Here is an 18369-nt window from a genome sequence, read left to right on the forward strand (position 1 = left end):
CCTGGGTGAACGGTGCTGGCAGGTTCTCTCTGATGGGGGTGGGGAGGCTCTCAGGGCTGGAGGGGGAGGGCAACTCTCCTCCCCTCTTTGAGCTCCCTGACCCCCACCCAAGCAAACAAAAAAAGCATTTATCTATTTGGTTTGTAAACAGCCCTCTCTACTGCCTGCTTTCCTAGACTTCTGTTTTGCTTTTGTAACTTGAAAGATAATTGTTCCAGGTTTTGTTAACATTTTTATTATATGGTGACTTTTTAAAATAAAAACAACTTTGTCACAACCCTTGCCTGAGTCTGTCTAGGATGATGCCTTGTTTGTACCAGGCACTTATGTCTGGCTTAGGATACAATCTGTCTTCCCTGAGCCCCTAGGCGGTTGGGCCGCCCCTTTGGTAACTGGTGCCCCTGTGGCATTCTTGACGCTCTCTCCTCCATGTCCACTGCCAAGCTCTGGTTCCCTGTCTTTTTCATTCTCTTCTCCCACGGCACAGAGTCAGTATTTATGGAATAAGGTAAATTATACGACTGCCCAGTGCTTCTGTAATGAGTCAGCCCTATATCCATGATCACTTTTCATGATTGGAAATTATGAACAGTCTCAGGCTAGTTTGCGAAGTGTAATTATCCCATTCAATATGGGACCGCCCGGCCTCTCTGGGGTTGGTGAGTGTAGCTGTCTTAAGCAAGGCCTACCTCTAAGCAGCCCATATCATAAATGATAAGGGAATCTGCCTGCAAAGCAAAAATCCCCCCAAATTGTATTTTCTGACAATTTAGCATCATGGAAAGCATTCAAGAACTGCCCGAAGCTAACAGCCTGAATGCCATGGGCACCTTGGTGGGCTATGCGGTGCTGGACATGCCCTTTCCCCAAGGGGGTGCGGAATCAGGTGTCGGTTCATTGGACAGTCATACCCTGACCGCTCCAGGCTCGAGAGAGGCCAACACCCTGGGTTTTGCTTGTGTTGGTAGGTGGCCACTGCGAGTGGGACAGGAACTGGTGTGGGCCACAGGAGGAAGGTTGGGGGCAGCAAACATGGAGCCACATGCGCACACACAGGACATCAGGAGTGAGACTGAGACCTATGGTCTCACAAGAAGCCCAGCTTGCCCAGGGACGTGATTTCTACTGGGATCACTTGGGAGACCTCAGGGCTACGGGGGAGATGTCTGTAGGCCACCAGCCTGAGTCTGGCATCCTTATCCAAGCTCGGCGAACAAATCCTAAAATGGTCAGACTATACAGAGGAAAGAACCGCAAAAGGCTTACAAGAGCCATCACCCCTCATTACTAAAGAGGGGTCTGATTCACCTCATCAGCGCCAAGTTCAGAAAGCAACCCCAGAGCTATCTCACACCGGGCCATGGGCCCGGGGCGCCCCTCCCCACACCGAGCAGAAGAAGGTCGGCCGGACTCCAACTCTACATTTTTGAAAAATTTATTTTATACCCTTAGAAGCTAAGAACTCTGCCACTCATGAACCAAATTTAGGATTAAGATTCTCCCCTAGTTTATCTACTTCCTTTTGAAATTTTATAAACAAGATTTTGTATACAAGAGGTAGCAGAGGAAAATTCCAGTCTGCTTGTTCCAAGCTCAAAAGGTAACTGCACACATCTCAAATGTTAGCAGGGGGGGTGGGGCAAGACAGGGGAAGTCCGAGGACACGATGCTCTGGGTCCTACCATTTCTTCTAGTTGCCAGTGACTGTGTGAGTACTCCAGAAGTCATGGGCAAGATACCCGCTGGGCTGCTCGTTTGTTTTCCTTCCCAGGTGGCTCCAAGGGGCAGGCGTGGCACCCTACGGTTGGCCTCGCGAAGGGAGTGTCTTGAGAACACACAGCATTGAGTTAGTTGTGCAATTCCTACTCGATGTGCAGACCATTTTGAAAGGTTTATAAAAACATCTTCATCCAAAAAATCGGCAGTAAAAATGACAACTCTTCCAAGGTAAGCCTGTCATAATTGTCACTTTGTTGTACATTTAAAAAAAAGTCCTCAGCAGGTTTGTTGTAGACTGCAGCCGCTGGAAATCAAGTGGTTCCTGGCAAAGAGGAAGTGATGGTCATTGCAGCAACAACACAAACAAACTTAACCAGAGCGTATGATACACAACAGTGACGGGTGATCCTGATGGAGCCTTACAGTGAGGACAGCAGGTGCTGGGGGTGGTGGGAGGCGTTGTTTCCATAGGAAATAAGGGACTAGAAGTGGCAATTTCACTCCTGAATTTGGGCTCCTGAGAGTGCAGTTGCCAGTGATGATATCCCAACACAGATCATCACTGGCATTTCAAGGTCATGTCCTACACAATCGTTTTGTGAGGATGGGGGTGGAGAGCAGGCTGTGGTGGGGGGGTTAGGAAAACAGTAGGACGTGGGAGTATTTATGAACTCAAAATCAATTTTAAAACATCACATTTGAAATTCCAAGAACAGCAGAACCATGTAAAATTTGCCAACTCCTCTGCCCAATTCGCTGAGGGAGCAGTTCTGCTCTTAAATGTAGCCCCGTCTGCACAGTGTCCTTGACAATGGCCATCGCTAGGCTGTGGGGGCTGTAGACATGCATACAAACTGTGGTCCGGCTGCACAGTCACTTCAACGTTTAGTAGCGAAGGGGCTGGGGGCTGGAGTGCACAGCAGTGAAAGGTGCCTGTCGTATGTCCACACAATGCGAAAGCCACCAAAAAGGCACTTTGGGGCTGGCCACGCCTCTCTGACTTGGCAAATCTAACCAACAGGGGCAACCTGGCACTTCCTAAGCTTCCCTACGTGCACGGGGAGTTGGAAACAAGGAAGAACACGTAACTAAAGGCAAAATGGGGTTGAAAATGTGTGTAGAAACTCAAAATACAAAATGTACAAAATATATGAAATACGTTGGCATATCCCCTTCTCCCCTCTGGAGAAAGGGAAGCTGGTTATTTAATCTGAAATGAGTGGATGGTGGTATACTTGGGAAATACCAACAAAATGGACAGTTGTTCAATTACTTTCTGGTTATTTCTGGGAAAATAAATCTTGTCTCTTTTCAGTGTTCATTAGTCATGTTGAAGAGAAAACAGTCTCAAGTTCCTTCTCCGCATTAAAATTACAACTCACAGAGCAGTGCTTCTCAACTCAAATATTTAACTTCATTTACAACCAGTACCAAGGGTTTTAGTAATTATATTTTAAGCAAAAGCAAATGATTGCAGATCACATGATTTAAGACTACAGTTTATTCAATATGTCTCCAAGCATTAAAAAGATGATTTTTTGAAGTCAAACTCAATAAAATTATAATTTAAAGTGCTTTTTATTTTGCTGTTTTCAAAATTTGGGGAAAAATTCCATAACTTCTTTAGTGATTGATGTCAAAGAATGCACCTTGTACTTCTGGGGGACTTTTTTTTTTTTTATTGCTCTTTTCAACCTCAATTATATCAGAAAAATACCTTAAAGAGCATAATAAATTTCCCAATTTTTGATCCTGGTAACATTTCATCAAGATCCAATTTTATGCCCAGGGCTCTCATCCTGACCTGTCTGAAATTTCTATACAAATAGGGAGACATATTAAATACAAAGGTCTGTGTAAACGGAGTTCTTTAACTACTATTTTACAATGAAAAGGAATTTTATCACCTATCTTTACATCATTTTAAATTGGATATTCCTATTCAATGTTACTGCAAGATTAAAAATTTGCCCCCCACATATCTAAAGGCAGCTTGCTTTTTTTTTTTTTTAAATATAAAAACCAAAGGGATTTCTTTTGTAGCATCATAGGGAAAGCAACGGCTTTACCCCGTTCACTCTTGTATGTTCGTAACAAAAAAAGTCTGCCACCGGCTTTATTTCCTAGGATCTCCACAGAAACGTGAATCCCCGTGCGGACTGTGCCCCAGGATGGCTGATCCGGAGGCAGGAATTCTCCAACTGCCAAACAGCTCCTGAACCTTCTCCAGGGGCCAACAGTGCCTTCTTTAAAAACACACACTCCTCTGGGATCACAGCAGGCCCCCCTAGTCCAAGCTTCGGGCTCTTCTAAAGGGCTCAAGGGTGAGAATCTGATTTCCAAACAGCGCTGAGCACCCGGGAACTGAGCTGACTCCTCACTGCGCGCTCGGTGTGCCTGCTCCTCTAAGGATCCACGTCGTCCAGGTCACTTCTCAACTCGCCTATCATCATGGGGGACTCTGAACCCTTTGAAAAGAGAAGGAAGTTCACTTCATGCATGGTAAAGTTAGAGAAAAGTTTCTCTGCGCCCACTGACTTGTGTTCGGTAAACGAGTGCATTTAACAAGTGAAAGTTTATCAAAGGATAATAAAACAGAAATGTAACACCTTATGTTTGACGATTCCCGATTATGCACAACTCTCATTTCCATGTTCTCCCAGTCACTGAAGGCACCCAGCGACCTGCCTCAAGTCACCAGGCTACTAGGCTACAGTGCTACAGTGCTTGTGAGAACTCAGGGGGAGCATTGTGATGGGGTGGATGTGCGCCGGGCACTGCGCCACTCTGCCGGAGACGGCTCTGGGTCACTCCTGGATTCTGCTTCTGTCACCAGCTGTGTGGCCTTTAGTTTGCACACTAACAAAGTTCTGAATGCCTGCCGTGTGTCCTGGGGCTGATCTAGCTGGCAGTGGGGGTGGGGAAGGAACAAGGAGTCTCTGCAAAGTGACACATAAAGCCCAGTGGGAGATAGACCCGGGGGTAGGGGTGGGGGAGGCCCAAGGTGGAAGGAAAAAAAGGGCATTTGTTAAACTATAAGAAGGCCACTGGTATCCAGAAGTCAGAAAATGAAGGGGGCGGAGGTAGGCAGGGGCCACATCAAGCAGGACTGTGCTGAAGATTCTGGCCTTTACCCTGACAGCAATGGAGAGCCATCGAGGGTTTAAGCAGACGAAGCAGAGGGAAGCAAGAGCAAGGCAGGGAGTTCTCACAAAGCCCCAAGACACTAAGGTGCTTAGGCCAATGTAACAGATGCACGGGAGAGATTTAAATGGTCAACCTGGCAGGACCGGTCAGTGGACTGCAGCGTGTCCGGGGCACAGGGTGCTGTTTGTGATAAGGACACGGAGGGAGGCCAGCTCCGGTGGGGGCGGGCGGAGGCATGGGGCATGGCGGGTGTGAGGTGTCTCTGAGGAAGAGAGCTGTCCTGTGTGGCACCTGCAAGAATCAAGGTGGTGGAGATGGAGAAAGAACAGCTGGAGGGGTTGGAGGAAAGCTGGGAGAGCAGGGTGCCATGGAAGCCCCGGGAGAGAGTGTTTCCAGAAGGGAGGAGCGGCCACCAGGGTCAGATGCTGTGCAGCGCTCCACCACGATGAGGCCTGAGAAGTGTAGGCTACTTGTCACCCGACCGCTGAGCCAGCCACAGGGCGGGGAGCCAGCCTGGAAGAGGTCGAAGGAAGAGGGAGAGAGAAGAAACTGCAAGTCTGGACCATTCTTTGGAGAAGTCTGGCTGTGGAGAAGGGGAAAGAAGGCAGGGGATAAAAGGGAAGAAGAATTTCTTTAAAAGGATAAGGGAGAGCGGAGTGTGTCGAAACACTGCGGGAAGGGATGTGTGGAGAGGGAGTGGTCGGGGGGTGTGCACACGTGTGCACACACACTGGCACGGGCTGAGTCTGGCGGCTGCAGGAGCTTCTGTCCGACAGCCATTATGTTCTCTGCAAATAAAGTAGGCGAGGAGGTAAGCTGCTGAGCACCATCCCGGGTTAAACTGCATCACATTGCTGAGCTTCCACGTCCCTTCTGGAAAGTCGGGGTTAACAGGGACCTCACAGGGTGGTTATGAGGATCTGAAAGGTTAAAACAAATAGCACAGACAACATCAACAAGATTCATTTAACCAGGCCTCTGTGCCAAGCACTGTGGTGGAACTCCAGAGACCACCCTCTCGGCACACACCATTACCGGTAACGCCTGCTTCACCAGTGAGCGTTCCATACATATACTTCATTCCTTTGCCCACTAGACTGAGCAGTACTGAAAATGTTCATTTTATTTTTTTTTAATAAGCTTAAAGGTATTGACTCCCCTGACAAGTGGCTTATTTCAATGGCCCTTCAAGGGTCTGTTTCCAGGAAGGCTGGAGAGACAAAGGTGGAGGGGGTGATTTGTGGCAACCCGGCAGAATGAAGAGAACCCGCTGGGAGGAACGCCGCTGCGGCCTGGCTTTATCAGGCTCAGCGCCGAGGCGGCAGTGCTGCGCACCGGAGCCTGAGGCCAAAGCCTCGTGGCAACTTTACTCGGCAACACTGTTCCACTCTGGAAGCACACTGCTGGTGAGCCCTGGACAGGGAGCACTAGAGGGCGAGGCTGGTGTCTCCTTTTTTTCTTGATTACGGAAATTCTTTTTGGAAAACTTGAGAGCAGGTGGTGCCCTTTCCCATGAGGACGTGGGCCACTGCTATACCTGCTGCAAATGCCTCTCTCCGTTCTCATTGGCAGGACTGCTCTCCGACCCGTTACTGCTTCCCGATTGCTCTTTCTCATTCAGCAAAGCTGTGGCATAGGCTAACGTGTCCTATGAAGAGATTGAAACACAAGAGGAAAAGTCAGGGGGTGTGCGGTGGCAGCAGTGCCACCAAAGAAGACAACCCTTCACCTGATTGCTGGAGGCAGCGGGAGCCTCCAGGTGGTGCCCGCCCAGCAGCCACCAGCGCGCCCCTCAACCTCTGTGACCCACACTACTTTTCTTCTGGCACATAATTTGCCAACTGCCCAACAACATGCTGTCTTCACAGAAATTCGCCTCTTCTGCCCCTTCTCATTTTTTTTTTTATTTTTTATTTTATTTATTTATTTTTTTAAAGATTTTATTTATTTATTTGAGAGAGAGAGAGAGAATGAGAGATAGAGAGCACGAGAGGGAAGAGGGTCAGAGAGAGAAGCAGACTCCCCGCTGAGCAAGGAGCCCGATGTGGGACTCGATCCTGGGACTCCAGGATCATGACCTGAGCCAAAGGCAGTTGCTTAACCAACTGAGCCACCCAGGCGCCCTCATTTTTTTTTTTTAAAGATTTTATTTATTTGACGAGAGAGAGAGCACAAGCAGGGGGAGCGGCAGGCAGAGGGAGAAGCAGGCCTCCCGCGGAGCAGGGAGCCCGATGCGGGGCTCGATCGCAGCACCCCTGGGATCATGACCTAAGCTGAAGGCAGACACTTAACTGACTGAGCCACCCAGGCGCCCCAGCCCCCTCTCATTTTTAACCTACACCTCTTGTCTCGGAGGCTGTGGCTTCTGAGAAACACACTGAAAATCCTACCTATGGGATTTGAAGCCATGCAAAACCAAAAGAGAAGCCTCACCTGAGCTGAAATTGTTCGCTGAAAGGTTTTTCCAGTTGATGTTTCATTAGAGACATTACTCTGTGGTGTCCAATAATGTTCTGACATCTGAGACGGAAGGTCAAAAACGCCATCAGACACGACAAACAAGCCCACGTGAGTATCTGAACATAAAAAGCATCTAACACGGCACACAGATGGACCCAGATCTATCACACCGGGAGGATTTTACGTCCACTCTCGAGTTCAGTGAACCACCAGGTCTCAGACATTCACCCCTGCTCTCTCACCTATGAAGTTCAGACACTGTATCGACACATGAACTTCATGCGTAGAGATAGGTATCAACTGTACTGAAAAAAGTTGGAAGTCTGAAAATAACTCTGAGGCCAGTCTCCAAATGAAGAGATTTTCCCTGACGAGATGTGCTGTTACTGATTCCTGTGTGACCGCCAGCAAAGCTGGAGCTGCAGTTAGTTACCTTCTTCTGTAGCCACTGCACCGCCCAGCTCCAGTGGTGGGAGTTCTCCTTGAAGTAGTCCTTAGCAGCAGGGCACCTGGGGGGGGGGGGGTTGTATGAGCCAAATGCGTTCCTTGCAAATATACTTGTTTCATCTACACTACCTTTTGATTTCGATACACAGATGCAACTTTCACTAAAGTTCAGTTGTATTTCTATTGTTTTTACTTGTTTTGGTTTGGATACACTCCCATGTGTAAACTTCGAGAAGCAGAAAAAGGTAAATATGTAGTGAAAAGTCTCTTATCTAGAACGACCTCATCCACTCAGTTCTATCACAGTTCAAAGACGGAAACTAAAAAATAAAACAAACAAAAGAACCCCCACAACACATCATCTATTTAATAAGAGAAATGATTCTTAAAAGAATCAAACTGGTCTTTAAATTTTTGTGATTTGAATAAGAATATTAGTGGAAAGACAATTTTAAAGTGTGGTCCTGGAGCCCTCTCTCTGCATTTTTCCTTGCCCACTTGGAAAGCTGTCCTTCACATTCAAAGACAGTATTGATGGCGACACTGTGTATAGAATGGAGGGATGGAGGACACGCATCAGACATACCATGCGGCCCCATCACGATTTGGAAATGCCACTCAGGCAAGTACTTATGCTGTCACGCTGCCAACATCAAGCCTAGTTAACGCACCCACGATTGTGGCAGGATGGTCTCCATCTGTGTCCACAATGCTATGTCATCTGGAAAAGGCACGTTCACGCATTACTTCGACCAGGCTCTCAGTTCATCTGCTGAGGACACTCACATGCAGCAGCTGAGGCTCAACAGATTTCTTACTCTTATTTTGCACAAACCCAAGGATGGCAATTCCCATGCTTAAGAGTCAGTAAAAATCTGGAGCAAAATCAGTGACGCTTATAAGGAAGGCTGGGTGCGGACTCAGTGGCAGCCACGCACTGCTGGCCCACATACTACCCAGTGGAGTTTGAGGCAGCAAGCCACTAAGGCCCCTTCTAACACTGAGAACCTTTGCTTTCCATGTGGCTGTCGACTAATAAATGGACCAAGACAACGTGGTACAGCCGTACAAGGGGGTGGTATTCAGCCTTAAAAAAGTAAGCAAGTTCCGGCACAGGCTAGAACACGGATAAACCCGAGTGCCTCAGGCTAAGTGAAATGAGCCAGGCACAGAAGCACAAGTCCTGCACGATTACCCTTAGGGGAGGCACCTGGAATCGTCAAATTCATAGAAAGCAGAAGGGTGGTTGCTGGGGGGAAGCAGGGGTGGGAGTGCAGGGTTAGTGTTGGGTGGGGACAGAGCTTCAGTCTGGGAAGATGAAGACGTTCCGGAGATGATGGTGTGACGGCTGCCCAATAAAGTGAAGGAACTTATTAATGCCACCGATGGGGATGCCTAAAGAGGGTTAAGACGACAGATGTGATGTTGCATGTAGTGTGCCGCCGTTAGATAAAGAGCGAGCCTCTGCCCTGAAGGCCGTGAGCCTGTGCTGCAGCCCTCGTTCCAACTACAGGCACGGCCCTCACACCGCCCGTGACATGGGGCTGGCAGTCTGGCCTCACAGAGCTGGTGCACACATTAAATGAGAGAGCACAGTGCCTGGGGTCACGAGTCTAAGGAGCTATGACATGTTCTGTCTCTTGAGAGACTGTTTTGAAAGCGGGGACCTAGAACCTGACGGACTTGGTAGTGAAGCTACATTACTGAAAGCTATCTCAAACCAAAGTTCATGAACTCTTGCTGGGAAGGTACCCGAATCTGTTTTGATTCCTGCGTTTCCTGCACAAGGCCTGCTGATTTAGCCTTTTTCTTGGATTCCATAAAATCTGCGGCTCCTCTGACACCCCCCTTCACATCTCTCCGAGATCACGTGACTGGGTTTCCGAACCATCCAAGCAAGCATGCCCTGAGTCAGACTCTAGGAACTAAACCAAGGGAGACTGGTTTCCCGGTCCTATCTGACTTGTAACTGAAGACACCAGTTCCTCCCTGCATTCTGAGTCGATACTTACTTTTGAGCAAGAGTTACGAGAAATTTGACGCACTGGTAGCAGCGACTGCTGTCCACATGGTTGCTGTGGTGCATCAGGGCTGAGTGAAGAGAAGAGGGAGTTGTGAGAGGAAAGCATGACACGGAAAGTGGGTCCCAGGAATGCCGCCTTCTTCCCCTGAGCACTCACAACCAACTGGTTTGAGTAGCAGAGAGGGCACTTAACACAAAGCATGGCAGTGTGGCTCAATAGGATCCCCCAAATTGTAATGGGCAGAGACACTGCTTCCAATGGTATTCCAGGAACATATGTGGCAGTGGGAGTTTGATTTTTGGGAGAACTGAAAAGAAGCTCAAACCTCCACAGCTGATTATTCACTCAGACCTCTAAACTTTTCCATGCTCCTGACAGAAGAGCGGTTACAACACTTTCAGTTTGATAAATGGAAATTTATGTTATGCGTTAGGTTCAACAAATGCTTACTCTCTGTGCTTTGTGGATATAAAAAGAAATAATCCTTGGTGTGGACTCTTGAGGAGCGTATGGTCTGGAAGTTCCGGCGAAGCTGGGCGCCACTTGGTGGCCTGCAATGTTGCAGCTACACAACTTTTTAGCTCACATTACTTTGCTGCAATAAGAAGAGGTCTTCAATCTCTTGCCACAGAGCAAAATCTAAAATGACTCAGATTAACTGGAAATACTGGTGGGGTGGTGGGTGTTGGAGAGGACAATTTCTAACCACACTTTTTCTAAGAAACAGCTCATTAAAGGCACTTTAGCCTTCTGAAAAAGAAAACTGCAAAAAGCTTTTATGAGTAGATAAGAGAAATTTGGATGCATTAATACCACAGGTAAAAAAATAAAACCAATCCCATTTCATGAGCTTGACAATATCCTGAGCCTGAGGTTTTAGTTTTTCCCTCCCTAATGGCTGCAAAGGGGATTGAAAGATTTCTGGCATCAGAAAGTAGCCTTTAGCTTGTTGAAAAAAGTCACGGCACCCCTAACTCTTAGCTGACCCAGTAACAGGACCCCGAGCTGCACTTTGCTGACTCAAGGGGGAGAGAGTCCAGCTGGTAAGATCCTCTGGTGTCACATCTCCTGACTGGAACGCGGGAGCCCACGGCCCCAACAGGCCTCTCCCGGAGCCCTCGCTGACCTGCGCCGGGGCCGAGTGCCGGGGCAGACCAGTCGGGGAGGAGGCCAGCCAGAACAACAGGCTGTCTGTGCGTCTGCTACAGACATTTCTCAGGAAGGCCAGGCTACTTGCCTAATAATCCATTTTCTGTCTCAAATACAAATTTGACTCGCTCCACTTGTATGGGATCTTCAATGACCTGTGACAGAAGGAGACAAAGACTGGTAAATGAACGAAGGAACTTGTATGAGACCATGTGGTGTGTTTTAAAAATGATTCTGTTCGGGGCGCCTGGGTGGTTCAGTCGTTAAACGTCTGCCTTCGGCTCAGGTCATGATCCCGGGGTCCTGGGATTGAGCCCCGCATCGGGCTCCCAGCTCTGCAGGAAGCTTGCTTCTCCCTCTCCCACTCCCCCTGCTGTGTTCCCTCTCTCGCTGTGTCTCTCTCTGTCAAATAAATAAAATCTTAAAAAAAAAAAAAAAGATTCTGTTCAAGAGATTAATTTAGTTCCTAACTTAACAAAACCCAATATACACGAACAACAACGTGTCACTGGCTTGTATCTCAACAGTATCTTAAATATTATTTTATTATTTTATTTTAAGTACAATCTACTCCCTGATGTGGGGCTCGAACTCATGACCCCAAGATCAAGAGTCACATGTTCTACTGACTGAGCCAGCTTGGCGCTCCTTAAATTTTAAACTAAAGATGAAAAATTATTAAGTAATAGTTGAAGACGCATTCATTTCTTATCTCTGTGTTCTTACTTGCTACCTCTATAGTTCTCCATAGGAAGCTACTGTAGGCTACAAGGTTGTATATTTCATGATCCCAAGGATAAGAGGTTTAGGGTCTAAATTGTTTACCAAGACCATGTTGGAGTTTTGCTCCGATACAGGCTCTAGCTGCTGCCAGGAGGTTTATGCCACGCCCCACAGGGCTGAAACTGTCCTGCTCATGGCTGGACTTCTACTGCCTGGCACTGACCTGTGCGCAGGGCAGTAACGTCAGTGGTTTGCTGCTGAGCAAACAATACACACTCCGACTCCTGAGGAGCAACGATCTTTTGTATTTTATAAAAGTATTAGGACCAAAAAGGAGGTAAAGGACCAGAGATAGGCTTTTTACAAATGCCATCCATGATGTTTGTCCTTGTTCAGAAGGGTTTATTAAATGCTCACTCTGTGCCCAGGCCTATGTTAAGTCTTAGGGACCTAGAGGGAACCTGGTCTCTCCCTCTGCTTAGTGAGCCTGGGGCTGGGCGCTCATTGGCTCACACCCAGTCACCAAAGTCTACGGTTTCTCTTTCCCAAACACATGGAGACCACACCTATGTGGTCTTCCAATTCCAACCTGGCTTCCTTCTTCAGTCAGTCCTTCAAAACAAGTGCCAGCGGAACCTTTCTAACCTAAATCAAGTCACGTCACTGTCCTGTTAAGGCCTCCCCATAGTGCCCATCAGTGACGGCAGAGGTTGCAACTGAAACATCTACAGAGGCCAGGATGACAAGAAACGGACAAAGTGGGCTAGGTACAATGATATGGGGCAGCGAGGACAGAGGGCGACTGGGTAGCACGTGCCTCATCAGAAGGGGCGAGCTGACTGCTCTAGGGGATGGGGGCAGGTGCGAAACGGGGCCGATTCATCACACTACCTGGTTTCTCAGGATAGGCCAGAAGCCAGAAATCATAAAACAGAACAACTCTGGGTCAAATATAATAGGCATAGAGGCAGAACCTGCCCACCTGTGTGCAACCAGGGGCCTAACGGGAAAAAGCCCACGTGCTCTGGGTAACTGGCAGCCTTTCATGATCTGGTCTGGGCTTTTCTCCCCAAGCCCTCCTCAGTTCCCTCTTCTGGCCATGCCACTTACGTACTTACAGTCCCTGCACACAAGCTCTGGGGCCAGCTGCCTGGCTCAAATCCTGGCTCTGTCACTTTAATTCGAGGGTGGCCTTGGGCATATCCCTCTTCACTCAGCATGTCCACTGCTTACAACTGAACTTTCCCCTGCTTTTCATACTTCTGAAACTGGGGCACATCCTACAGTCAATTACATTCCAGTTTTGTGGCTTGTAAGCAGTATTTTTAGTAGCCCACATAGAAAGCCAATGGTGTCTTAGATTCGAATGAACTGTAGAGCCAGCAATTTACCTCTGATGGTTATCATGAGGTTTAAAGGGGACGATGTCTGTGCATAGCACGGTCCCCCACGCAAGGTGAGGCTGTCCACGCTCCCTGGCTCTCTGCACTGTCCCTCCTGGACTTGTCCAGCTCCCTCCCTGGTCTCCTACCACTCACCTCTCAGCCAGTAATGACAAAAACCTGACTGGCCTAAAGAGGACTCATAAGTGCAGACCAAGTGAGTGCAAAACGACACAAAGGCACACACTTTTCTGTTTACAAACACGTGCTGACTAGTAAACTTAATCAACAACACAAGAGGATCAGAACATCTTTCACTTACCAGTATCTCATGAAGCAGTTGGAATGTATTCTTTAACTCATGGGGTGGAGCTGTTTCTAGTTGGTTCTGTAATATTTTTTAAAAGCATAAAGATTCTGGTGAGTCTTCAGTGGAAAGCCCGTCAGAGTGGCCAGCAACGGGGCTGGCCTCAAGTTCTACTTCTAGCACTATCACTTGCCCCTGCTGGGCCTCAGCTTGCCCGAATGCTAAACCTGGAGCTAATGCAGTCTCCATGGACTGCAGCACTGCCACGCTGTCCCACTTGACTATGACATTAGGAAGGAGAGAGGAAGAAAGACAGAAAAGAAAGGAAAGAATTTTAAGTGAACAGGCCCAAATTTCTGTTTCTGTTTCCTTCATACATATCCTGTTCTGTTTTCCAGGATATGTGCTCTGGGGTAAGTACGCTATGAGGGACGTATGTTAAGAAAAGTCAGCTTATGACACAGAAAACTCTGCCAAGAGTTCCTTTCTGCTAAAGAAGGCGTGAGGGTTCCTAAGAGTCACACTTCTGTGCACCTGCAGCCTCGTGCGTGTGTACTGCGGGAGAGGACGCGACGTTACAATACCGCCCTTCTGAGGCGCCAGGGCCACCGCATCTTTACCCTCTGTGAGGTCAAGTCATACCTCCCTCCACTTTATAGACGAGGAAATCGCCTGAGGTCATATAATGAGTGAAGGGTAAGAAGAAAAACTCAATCACCTCTGATACGGGGCTGCACGGAAAGAGGCTGAAGGCAAACACATTTTCCTAAGAAATGTGTTTCCTGCCTAAGGCGGCAAACACGATTTCCTAAACACACAGTCCCCTGATCAGCTGCTGCCTGTTCGTGCTACCTGTGTCACTATTACAAATCCCGGGGCAGGCACGAAGCGTGGCAGAGATCCCGTGGGCAGGGACGACTATAAACAGTGTACATTCACAGACAGAGGCCTGCAAGGACACATATCCAGGTGACAGTACTGATCCCTGGGGAAGGGCGGACAGGGGACAAGGTTGGTTGGTGGCGGCTCAAGTGGACTTTGGCCTTATTTGTAGGTTTTAATTTTTCACAAAAAAAATGCAGACAGGTATTATCCTTGTAATTCAAAATTAAAGATGAAAAATTAAAAAAAACAAAAACCTAATAAAAATATGTGCAGTTTTTCTGGTAATCCCCAGAAAGGCAGTGAACAACATGGTTCAGAGCACAGCCCTGGAGCCAGACTGCCAATGCTCAAATTCCCACTCTGCCACTTACTAGTTGTGTGACACGGGGTGAGAGTCACTTACTCTGTGCCTCAGTTTCCTCAACTGTAAAATGGTGATGATAACAGGACCGAAATTGGAAAACCGTTTTACATGATAATGGTCACCGCAGCATATCATTAACTATGAAATATGTTCTAAATAGTTAAATATTGAGCCCAGTACAAACATGCCTCACTAGGAAGGGAATGGCTAAGTAAATTATGGTACACAAGAAGATGACATATCCTCAGAGATAACTTAATGATACGGGGAAATACTTCTAATGTCAAGTGAAAAAAAAGACAAAGAATCACAAAGACAGTAGAATTCCAACGCAGAGAAAATAAAGGGAGACCTGGGAGAATGCTCATGGTGGTTATCAGTGAATGGTGAGACTCTGAGTTCTTTCTATTCTCTATTTTTTTTAAAATGAGCCTGTACTATTTTTATGATTTTAGGGAAAGCAACCGAGGTTATTAAAAGAAGCCTATTGCCTGGAGGCGGAGGAATACTTCCTGGAGTGTCCGTGGCAGGCTCTCAGCTCTTGCCAGGCCTCACTGAGGCCCTACCTTAATGAAATGCAGCACGGTGAAGGAGAGATGCTCATTACAGAAACAGCAGTACACCACCATCTCGATGAGCGCCAGGAGCGAGCCCGTCAGCTCTCGCAAGGCAAACATTACCTAGTGCGGGAGCATAAAAGGAGTCAAGTTTTCTTAGGTCACAGTTAACTGTCGATCTGTTGTTTCTGATTTTAACGGAAATATACTCAGACTTAAGATCTTCAACATCCCCTCAAAATAGGCTTTCTTTAAAACTGCTACGGGACTAAGTCTGTCTGAACAAAATCTGCAAATGTGCACTTTTTCCTGGGAGTCACTTTCATCAGATTTTCAAAGGGAAATGTGCCAAATGTATGCTCCCAGCAATAAATTAAAAGAATCACGGACAGATCCCCAAAGTAAACAATGTTAAGCTAAAAAAACTTAAAAAAAAAAGAGATACATAGCACAGCACTATTGACATGATTAAAAAACCAGCGTGACACACGGCTCATGGGTTTATACATGTAAATCAAGTTTTGGAAGAAGAACTGGAGGATTAAGTTCTCAAGAGGAGGTAGCTCTGGGCAGAAGGGGAAGGGGCCCAGGCTGCAGATGGGCCGCACAGTGTGTGGTGCAACGGACGGCCGTGAGCAGCCCACTCCCACACTCCTGCGGTTTATAAAGTACGTGTGCTCCAGAGTTGTGGTATTCCAGGACCAGAGACACACACAAAAGATGGGGAACAAGATCCTCTGAGAGTAAACTGAGTATCTGTGATTGCTGAAGAGTCGTTCACCTCCTCCTGAGACCTGGAGGGGAAATTAGCTGGGCTGGACCCGGAGGTCCGATCCCTGGTTGCAGAGAGGACTAATAAAAATTCTCTTCAGCTGCTCATTTCTTTCTGACATATACCCAGGAAGAAATATTAATTTGAAAGAACCATTTCTCTTAACATCACAGTGACACATGGAATATTACAAAAGGCATTTTTCCTCAAGTAGACAATGACAAGAAAAAAAAAGGCTCCAGAAGACCAAGTACATACCTCTAACAGGTAAGGCTTTCCTTCAGACAGGAACAACAAGGCCTCTACTTCCTCGTGGAGGGGCAGCAGGGGGCTGGAGGGGGCGACACTAATGGGTGGCCGTTGTTTAAACATACCAGGAGCTTTAGGAGACCAAAGAAACCAAGCCTGTCTCAGTTGATGTTATTTCATGAGAGAGACACCTACAAGGTGAAGCGGTTCTCTAGAGATTCACACATGAGATGGCTCGGTACTTAGAGCCTGTTCCCTTACGGCCTAGTGGGGAAGCCGGGCACGCAGACAGGAGAAAACATGGACCTACTTCTCGCAGTGTGTGCCTAAGTTGTCGGGGTGACTATTTAGATCTCCCAAGACAATCTTTCACAGAAGTAAAAATATAAATAGTGTATGACAGAAAATGGCCAAATGCCTCTGAGGAGACACCAGACAAGACACTTGTTGCTCCAACAACTGCCCTCAAATACTGGCCATCACCACCTATGCTAAGCAGAACTGACCCACAGGGAGAGGGTGAGTCACCCCACGTACTAGAAAACAAGCACCTGCACTCTTTCTTTTACAAACCTGTCTGCACTCCCAAGTTAGGTAGACAGCCTTGTCTTTTCAAGTGTATGAGTCAGAGTGAAGGAAGCATACTGCCTCATAGCCACTGAGCGCTCCCCAGAGCACAGCGACGCTCTGTGATTTCTAGCAGATCTTCCTGGTCACACCACATGAACGCCTGCCACAGCTGCTGGTGGTCAGAGGCATGCCTCACAACCTGCGCCCTATGCTGCTTCCCAGCTGAGGCCTGTGCAGGCTACGAGCCTGGCCATGCTCTGGCTTCCCCGTCTGTGGAAGGGGACCATGCCTCACAGGCTTGTGGAGAGGATTAAACACATAGCCCAGAGCTCCATGGAGACACAGCACACAGAAAACCCTGGATACTTTTCAGCTGCTTTGTTGTGTTATTATTATTATTGCTGTTGGTGCTGTCCTGACAAGGCCTAGAAGCAGTATAAAAACGTGCTACGCACATAGATTAGAACACTGGATAAGCATGGAGGCAACATGTAAATCAGCTGCACAAAATGAGGATTGAGCTACTGACTTTGGGGGACAGAACAGGAAAGGTACCAAATACATCTTACATTCAAACACATTTCAACGACATAAGCTACATCTGAATCCTCTTTAGCTCTACAAAGTACTTTAACATTTTATCTGATTAGTTCTCATTACACTGGGGAATTATGTTTTTAACATTTCCATTTTGTACTGAGGACCAGAAAGGTCAGGTGGCTTGGTCAAGTTCACAATGCTAGGAAACTCCAACCCACACTTGGCTATTTTCCCCACTAGATTAGCCGTGCCAACTATGGTGATGAATGAACTCTGAATTAGCCTCTAATCCCAGAGTGTTTTTTTAATACTTGTATACCCCATCCCACCAAATAAATGATTTGACTTTCTCTTGTGATGAACTAATAAAATAGAGTGAAATTTAACATGCACTAAAACAAAAAATTTTAAAGTGTTCCTCAAATATCAAATAGCCAAATGGGAAGTAATATTCATTTAAATGCTAACATTATTAGTCTCCATGCATTGCATTATCGACAAATTCATTTTCTCATTCTTCTGCTGGATTAAAGATATGTGAAAGCTCACCAACGTTCCTTTGGGACGAGACATCTGAATGCAAAACCAGTAATGCCACTGTATTATGAAGATTCCCAAATTCTCGTGCTTGTGCTGAACTCCACCGACGTATCTGTCGACAGAGAAGATAGACTGGATGTTAGAGTTTTGGTTAGAAACGATATGAAAAGGAAGGGAAAGGATGGGCTGGCTCATGCTATTTTGAGCCATGATTCTTCTCAACGTTTGATAGTAGAAGAGATCAAAGTAGAAGGAAGTCATGGGTTTTAAGCTAGCTGAAGAGTGTTTTTTTCCTACAGACACATTAACTTGTGTTCTAAAATCATTCCATTTCTCTATTCAAGTTAGGTACTGAACGCTTCTGATGTGCTGGGTAACTTTCCTGTACCCCAGTACGATGGGAAAAACCCGGGAGGCTGGGGAGCTGGTGGCCGGGCCCTCCTGTGCTATTTACCGTGCTAGGTGGATGTGGGCAAGCTTTTTACCGTAACTGCACCTAACCTCTCCATGCGACGTTAGAGAGGACCTACCTGC

General features: G+C 47.2%; 1 protein-coding gene across 3 annotated transcripts in view; it reads right to left on the reverse strand.

Annotated features, from left to right (window-relative positions):
• Nucleotides 1–1421: 1421 nt before the first annotated feature.
• The window catches only part of USP24 (ubiquitin specific peptidase 24), a 136849-nt gene continuing 119901 nt past the window's right edge, over nucleotides 1422–18369 (reverse strand). For all 3 annotated transcript variants that reach the window (XM_027590271.2, XM_027590202.2, XM_027590361.2), the window contains exons 59-68: nucleotides 17845–17947; nucleotides 16195–16316; nucleotides 15174–15287; nucleotides 13374–13439; nucleotides 11035–11101; nucleotides 9786–9864; nucleotides 7760–7835; nucleotides 7300–7386; nucleotides 6404–6514; nucleotides 1422–4187 (exon numbers count right to left, since the gene is read on the reverse strand). In XM_027590271.2, the coding sequence (XP_027446072.1) occupies nucleotides 4125–4187; nucleotides 6404–6514; nucleotides 7300–7386; nucleotides 7760–7835; nucleotides 9786–9864; nucleotides 11035–11101; nucleotides 13374–13439; nucleotides 15174–15287; nucleotides 16195–16316; nucleotides 17845–17947 (888 nt within the window). In that variant the 3' untranslated portion in view covers nucleotides 1422–4124. The remainder of the gene's footprint in view (nucleotides 4188–6403; nucleotides 6515–7299; nucleotides 7387–7759; nucleotides 7836–9785; nucleotides 9865–11034; nucleotides 11102–13373; nucleotides 13440–15173; nucleotides 15288–16194; nucleotides 16317–17844; nucleotides 17948–18369) is intronic.

Source organism: Zalophus californianus, chromosome 4 (genome assembly GCF_009762305.2).
Source record: "Zalophus californianus isolate mZalCal1 chromosome 4, mZalCal1.pri.v2, whole genome shotgun sequence".
NCBI classification, from domain to species: domain Eukaryota; kingdom Metazoa; phylum Chordata; class Mammalia; order Carnivora; family Otariidae; genus Zalophus; species Zalophus californianus.